The sequence below is a fragment of the Impatiens glandulifera genome, chromosome 1, assembly GCF_907164915.1.
Source record: "Impatiens glandulifera chromosome 1, dImpGla2.1, whole genome shotgun sequence".
NCBI lineage: Eukaryota > Viridiplantae > Streptophyta > Magnoliopsida > Ericales > Balsaminaceae > Impatiens > Impatiens glandulifera.
Genome location: NC_061862.1, coordinates 93,351,583 through 93,359,772, shown reverse-complemented (window position 1 = coordinate 93,359,772; position 8,190 = coordinate 93,351,583). Strand labels below are relative to the sequence as shown.

The 8,190-nt window shown below is 31.7% G+C and overlaps 1 protein-coding gene across 1 annotated transcript; it reads right to left on the bottom strand.

Annotated features, from left to right (window-relative positions):
• Positions 1-777: 777 nt before the first annotated feature.
• Positions 778-2,671, bottom strand: LOC124922303 (ervatamin-B-like). The gene is made up of 4 exons (XM_047463038.1): positions 2,186-2,671; positions 1,364-1,596; positions 1,139-1,279; positions 778-1,044 (listed from the first exon to the last, which is right to left on the bottom strand). The coding sequence occupies exons 1-4, from the start codon at positions 2,661-2,663 to the stop codon at positions 784-786; spliced, it is 1,113 nt and encodes a 370-aa protein (XP_047318994.1). The 5' UTR covers positions 2,664-2,671; the 3' UTR covers positions 778-783.
• Between the last annotated feature and the right edge of the window lie 5,519 nt (positions 2,672-8,190).

The following is an 8,190-nucleotide window of genomic DNA, read 5'->3' as shown; positions in this document are numbered from 1 at the left end:
AGTAGGGTAAAAATCATGAAATGAGAGGTGCCATTTGTGGGGATAAGAGGCCAATAATAAATGAGATATCAGTGATTAAAAATAATATGAATGAAATTTTGATTGACCGAAATGTGAAAAAGTGTAAGATCACGATATTAGAGGTCGATTGAGATTTGTGGTTAGTTTGTCGAGTGTGATAAGAGCCATGTGAACATGTGAGGTCATGATATTAGAGGTCGATTGAGATTGGTGGGTGATTTGACTAGAGATAATATGTGTGTGAAAGTTTGTGAGGTCACAATATGAAACGTGAATTGTGTGATTGGTGGTTGGTTTGTTAAAGTGGTGGTAAAAAAATATCGCAGTAAGATAAGAGGCCGATAATAGTGTAAAACACGTCTAACATTACTTTTGATAAAAGAAAAAATGTATGATATATATATATATATATTAACTAATCAAATAAAATTAATTTGATTATTAAGAATAAATTTACAATTCTTTTAAATGTTTTTTAAATTCATCAAATTATTTTTTACATTAATTAAATTAATTTAATTTTTATCAACTAAAAATAATTTTAAATTACTTAAATAATATTAATTTTATCTAAAATATTTATAAATAAATAATATTTTATTTATACTCTTAATTGTAGAAATACATATGATCATGCTAGATTTATAATAAAACATGATCAGTTTATTAAATACGAAATAACAACAAAAACAAAAGAAGTGACCACCACCACTTCCACCTTATTTTAACTTAGATTTCGATACTTTAATTTAATTGATACATTCATGCAGTACTAACGACACCATCTCCTACTCCGGCTTTTCCTCTTTTCGTGGGATAAGTGCCTTGCATCGCTATGCCGCATTTCCCTTCTCCTCTGCCGCCAGGAACATTGTTCCGCTTGATCCTCATATATCCTCTTTCACCCCAATTCGTTCCCCATGAATTCTTCACTATCCAATAATCAAGTCCTTTCTCACTTCCATATCCCACCACCACCACTGCATGATCTATGGAGGTTCCGCAGTTTCCCGTGAAAATACCCTTCCATAACCAAAAGAATCACAAAATATTCACTTATATATATATAGATCTATTTCAAAATCCAAAATATAATAACTTTTCACTACTTATGTACCGAGACATAATTTTTGAATGCCTTGCCATAGGCTTCAATGCCGACGCTGATGGGCTGCTGTGCGACAGCTTTCTTTAAACTATTTTCGTTGTTGCTTGGTACTCTTTTAATACCGTCTATGCTCACCAACTTTGATTTCATCTGCAATCAATCAATCAATCAACCAAATGAGTAGATTTATAAAAATTAACAAGCCCCAAAGTGATAAAGCTCACGATTGATAACCTTAGTGGCATTGCAGGTGCCTTTGGCTTCTCGATAAGGATAATCTTTCTCCGTGTCTATACCACCGTTGCGAATAATGAAATGGAATGCAGTAAAAATGTACCCGGATTTGCAGCCTTGGCTAGCTCGCTCGCAGTCAACAAGTTCTTGCTCTGACAAATCAATCAGTTGTCCTGTTACTATCTTGTTGATACTTTCCACCGCTGCAATCGCCGAGAAAGCCCAACAACATCCTGATATTTTAAAAAACAACACAAAGAAGATCAAAATATATATATATATGAACTCAAATTGTTCCAAAACTAAATTTTTTAAACCACATTTCTTCACATCCTTAGCTAGAAAATTAACCATATAATAAAATTATGATATTTACTCCAACTTATAAGCTATCTTAAATGAGAATAAAACCGTTATCTTAGTTATATATATTGTGCACATATAAATTTTATAATTAATTTGTTAAAAAGCTAGTGAATTCAATTGTTCTAATTCTATTAAATTATTTTCATCTTAGGTACTATTTTTGACTTTATATTTTTATCGAATTGTTCCAAAATTATTAAATTACATTCTGAGACAAATATTTTTTTCTTTTGTTTTGTTCTCTCTAAAAATGGAAGTAGCTGAAAACTAAAGATAGAGACAAATATATATAATAATAATAATAGTCACAAAAATATAATTTATTATCTATCAAGTATATTATATATCACAATTTGTTTTATAAATAATAATACTAGTAATCTACTTACCTTAGTTGTTTAATAGTTTGATTGAATAAATTGGAGTCATACTAACTTTCTAATTTAGAAATCTTACCGCATTGTCCCTGGTTCCTAATCGGTGAGACGGCGCCTTTCGTCCTCCAATCAACGGACTCCGGGAGAATTTCACCTGGTGACACAGCACTGTCCGGCTCTGACTGAACAGATTGGACATCGCCATCATATTTCAGGCCGAGGTAGTAGGATCGGTACTCTTCATCGGTCAGATCGGAAAACACGTTCAATCCAACCTTGTAGGTCCGGTTCTCGGAGTTATGAGCATCTATGAAGACCAAATTATCCTTAAAAATTTCGAAACGCTTTTCGAATTCATCTATTCCGTTGTACACTTTTCCATTCTCTACCATCCACTTTTTGTAAATATTCATAATTTCTTCGTCGGTTCTGGATTTTGATTGGTGATTGTTATCATACTCGATGATTGACATGTCCGCCATCATGAGGCTGAGGGAGGCGGAGAAGAGGGCTAGGGAGAGGAGGAGGAGGATGGTGGTGGTGGCCGGAGTAGTCATGTTTAATTAATGGTGCGAGTCTCAAGGATGAAATGAGGATTATTTTATAGATGAATATATTTATTATTTAAATATTTTAAGAGAATATTTTATTCAATTATCTTCTTGTTGATTTTTATTTATTTATTTATATTTGAGTTATTAGGATAGGCCTGATTTGTTTTTTTTAATATAATTATCATTAAATATTTACTTATAATTTAACAATCATAATTACCAAAAATAAAATTAAAATGTTGATTTGACTTTTACTAAAAAAATGTTGAATAAAAGAAATTAAACTTTATTTGATATTTAAATTTTTGATAATTTTTTTATTAATTGTTTTTACTTTTTATTTATTTATTTATTAGGATTATTTTTTAAATATAAAAAATATACAAATAGCAATAAATTATCTGAGCGATTGTCGAATGTCCTACAAGGAGATTGTATACGATTCTTATATGCTTGTACATTATGTACATTGTCACAATATCGCAAATATATTATGTAATTTTACGGGAATCTAATAAGTTAGGTGGAAGACTATCATTAGTTATTGGGATAGGTATAAGGAGGAATACTACAAAAAATCTTATTTACAAGATAAATCTCTATTCCTATAATTTTTTAATGTATTATCTAGTTGAAAATAAATCGGAGAACATTTAAAAATGAAAGTATGTTCTTAAGAATTATTTACAATGTCTTCGGACATGAGATTGGAAAACTTATGAATTTATGTAAGTACATTATTGTTCTTCTTAAAACCTTTAAACTAATTAATTGTAGTATGTTTTTTAATTTATTTTTGCTTTTTAAACTTTTTTTTCATATGTATATTTTTGTTGTTGTACTTATAAGTGTTTTTTTTTATTAAATGGATTAAATTTTTTTTAACAAAGTATAAACCTTTATACATAATAATATAATTGATAGTTAGATACATTATCTTGTTACATGGGTTTAGAAAATTTATTCAAAAAAGTTTTAAATTTATAGAAATTTTGTTTGATGTACGTTATTGTTTTGCCAAATTTAAGTTTTTAAAATATTGTTTGTTATTGCACCCTGCAATAAGAAACACTCCTTTTATGATTCTTGATTAGGATTGGAAATAACAATATTATAAATTTGGATAATTTAAAAGATAAATTTTACATAAAAAAATGTTCTGAATAAACTAATATTTTTTAATGAAATTTTAGTTTACACATATAAACATCACTAACTTTTTGAACATTACTCTAACAAAATCCAATTTACAAATTGGCCTTACAAGCTACTAATTTTTTCCTTTATAAATGAGAAGATATTTTCCAAGAAATAACTTCATTCTGTTTTTTTCCCTTAAATGAGATGAACACGACCTCTATCGTTCTATAGTCACTTATTTTAATTTAATATATTTTTATGGAACTTAAATATTATATTTTGCTCTCATATACAAACACTTTTTAAAATTTTTTAATTGTATTAAATAATTATTTGGTTTTTTAAATTTAACTTGCTAAATTTTTTAAAATGACATATTCAAGATATTGGTTTGTTAATACTCTTCAATTATATTTGAAATTTATATAAATAATTTATTTCATCCACTTAAAACTCAACTCAAACCAATTTTATCGACCTAATTTTAGTTAAGAGATAATAATTATAGTGTTCCCTATACATCAAACTGAGTTTTAAATATGTTCATAAACATAATTTTGTTTGAAATTGCTTTCTATACATGTATTTTTGTTTAAAAATTTTTCTTATACATTTATTTTTATTTGAAATAGTTAGTATTTCAAACTGTACAAAATTAAGAATATAACTCCAAATATGAATCATTATTATTTTATGGTCGAAATTTAAACCATCTTCATAACTAATTTAAAATTATTGATCGCTTAAGATTTCAACTAGGTTGTGTTTCTTAGATTTTGATTATAACTTATTTTGGCTAATAGATTTATTTCGTTTTCAAATCAAATTAAATTCATTCTCACTAAGGGATAGTCCCTTTTGGTGTAAATTATGTTTAGCCGGTGTTTCAAGTCTATTAAATTTCGTATTACAATATCATTTTAATATTTCGTAATCTCTATCATATTATTTAAATTTTAATTATAAAATTATTAGACATATTTCTCTCTTTCAATATCAATATATTTTATTATTTCAAGATGATTTTGAAGGCACGACACAAGCACACAATATCTAAATGTGGAGAAAACAAAAAAGTGTTAGGATTTGTATACCTGCTTGAAAACAATATGTAAAAACACAAGAAAGAAGAACACAAGAACACACAGATTTATAGTGATTCACTCAAATTGAGCTATATCTACTTCAGCCACCACTAGATTTCACTATGAAGAAGAAGAAGGAATACAGAGTTTTTGCCTCACACTTTATCTCTCTAGAATTCTGTCTATCTAATGTAAACCCTTAATAATTACATATTTATAGGGTAAACATTCAGGTAATAAACCTAAATAACTTTGGTCAGGCCCAAGCCCAAAACCAAAAAAGATAAACCCAATAAACTCTAATTAACAATGTAGAGTTTATTATAAGTGTAGGCTCCATAACTCAACAATCTCCCACTTGGAGACTAACTTCATCATCTCTCGATCGGTAGTGGTTTTCCATTCGGTTTCTTAACGAAGAAGACCAACTGAACTTGCACACAACTTCAGTTTCTCATTTGTCACAGTTTTCGTCAACATATCAGCTGGATTCTCACTCCCGATAATCTTCTCAAGAGCTAATACTCTATCTTCTAAAGCTGACCGAATGAAATGATAACGAACCTGTATATGCTTCGTCCTGCCATGATAAACAGGATTCTTTGCCAAATGAATGGCACTCTGACTGTCGCATCACAACACACTTCCCTCGTAGTCTTGACCCAATTCTCGCAAAAAGGGTTGTAACCACATCATCTCCTTAGCAGCTTCTGTCACAGCAACATACTCTGCCTCACAACTAGAAAGAACAACAATCTTCTGCAATTTTGAAATCCAATTGATTGCAGTACCTCCCAAAATATAAATGTACCATGTTGTGATCTTCCTACTATCAACATTACCACCATTGTCAGCATCAACATATCCTTCCAAACCCATATTAGACTTTCGAAAACACAAAGCAAGACCCGTACTTCCTCTTAAGTATCGTAGTATCCACTTTACTGCTTCCCAATGTTGTCTACCCGGATTGCTCATGAATCTGCTAACAACTCCCACTACATGTGCTATGTCTGGTCTTGTGCAAACCATCGCATACATAATACAACCAATGGAAGAGGCATACGGAACAGTTGCCATGTAATTTTTCTCCTCCTCTGTTGAAGGCGACTGATCTTTAGATAGTCTGAAGTGACTAGCTAAGGGGGTAGTAACTGGTTTTGCATCATACAAGTTGAACCTGCTAAGAACTTTCTTCACATATTCTTCTTGTGAAAGCTTGAGAACTTCTTCATCCCTGAAAATTCTCATCCCAAGGATTTGTTTTGCAGCACCCAAATCTTTCATTGCAAACTTTTCAGACAACTCTTTCTTAAGCTTCTTAATCTCATACAAGCTTGTTCCAGCAATCAACATGTCATCAACGTAGAGAAGAAGAATAATGTACGATTTATCAAACCTCTTGATATAGCAGCAATGATCAGCTTCACACCTCAAAAAATTGTTACTTTTCATGAAGCTATCAAACTTCTTGTACCATTGCCTTGGAGCCTGTTTCAAACCATACAGACTCTTCTGAAGCTTACACACAAGCTCATCTTTTCCTTTGATTTCAAATCCTTCTAATTGTCGCATATAAATTTCTTCATCTAGATCACCATGAAGAAAAGCAGTTTTGACATCCATTTGTTGAAGATGAAGGTCTTCTTTCACAACCAAACTCAAAATAGTTCTAATTGTCATCAATTTAACTACTGGAGAGAAGATTTCATTGTAGTCAATACCTTCTTTCTGTTGAAATCCTTTCACAACCAACCTTGCCTTGTACCTCATGGTTTTATCATGTTTTCTTTAATCCTGAAAATCCATTTGTTGTGAAGTGCTTTCTTTCCCTTTGGTAGCTCAGTGAGCTCCCAAGTCTGATTCAACATCAAAGAGTCCATCTCATCTTTCATCGCAGACTCCCACTTAACCGATTCATCAGATTGTATTGCTTCCTCATAGCATTCAGGTTCACCTCTATCTGTCAACAAGATATAGTTTAGAGATGGAGATCACCTCTCAACTGGTTTTCGATTCCTTGATGATCTTCTCAACTGTATAACCGGTGTTTGCTGATTTACCTCTGGGGCCACGTTCTCAACGATTTCATCTTCAACAACACATTGTTCTTCTTCGACAACCGGTATATATTCAGCTGAAAATTTTCTCAAATCGACTGTACCAATCTCTTCCAACTTGGAATCACCACCTGATGTCTTCCCAACACAATCTTTGTAGAGAACCTATTCATTGAAGATAACATTTCAACTACGAATGATCTTCCGATTTTGATTATCCCAGAAACGATAACCAAACTCGATATCACCATAACCAATGAAAAAACATTTATTAGACTTTGGATCAAGCTTGCTCCTATCACATTCATTAATATGAACATATGATAAACATCCAAACACTTTCAAATAAGAAAGGGTTACCTTTTTTGTTGCTCCAAGCTTCTTCAGGAATTCTGAATTCAAGAGGAACAGAGAGTCCCCTGTTTATCAAATAGGCAGCAGTATTAATAGCTTCTGCCCAGAAGGTTTTAGGCAGCTCTGCATGCAATCTCATGCTTCTAGCACGCTCATTCAATGTTCGATTCATTCTTTCAGCTACTCCATTCTCTTGAGGCGTTCGGGGAACAGTCTTCACCATACTGATCCCATTCTCAGCACAATACTCTTTGAAATCTGAATTGATATATTCACCTCCATTGTCGGATCTCAAGCACTTAACTTTCTGATTTCTTTCATTTTCAACCAAACACTTCCACTTCTTGAAAATAGCAAATACTTCATACTTGTGCTTCATAAAGTAAACCCATACTTTTCTTGTTGAATAATCTATAAAAGTCATATAATAGTATGATCCGCCAATAGAAGAAACAGGTGCAGGTCCCCATACATCAGTGTGTACCAATTCTAGTCTTTCTTTCTTGAGCTCCTTCCCAGTTTTTAAGAAACTCACCCATTTTTGTTTTCCAAGAATGCAATTTTCACATAACTGATGTTCAACAAACTTCAGTTCTGGAATCTGTCCATTCTTCAAAAGAATTTTCATCCCTTTTTCGCTCATATGGCCTAATCTGCAATGCCACAATTCACTGTTCTTCGAGTCATCAACTACAGCAGCAACTGTTTCTCTGCAAGTTGAAGTCGTGTATAACGTTCCAGTTTTGTGACCTCGAGCAACAACAATTGCTCCTTTAGTCACCTTCCATGCACCATTTCCACAACTGAAATTGTGACCTTCTTCATCAAGTTGTGTAACAGAGATCAAATTGCGCATTAAACCTGGAATGTGTCTCACCTTATTAATCTTCC

Coding starts and splice junctions, on each gene's coding strand:
- LOC124922303 (XM_047463038.1), bottom strand. CDS start 2,663: ATGACTACTCCGGCCACCACCACCATCCTCCTCCTCCTCTCCCTAGCC. Junction 1,597..2,185: donor TAGGAACCAGGGACAATGCG/GTAAGATTTCTA, acceptor TTAAAATATCAG/GATGTTGTTGGGCTTTCTCG. Junction 1,280..1,363: donor GCACCTGCAATGCCACTAAG/GTTATCAATCGT, acceptor GATTGATTGCAG/ATGAAATCAAAGTTGGTGAG.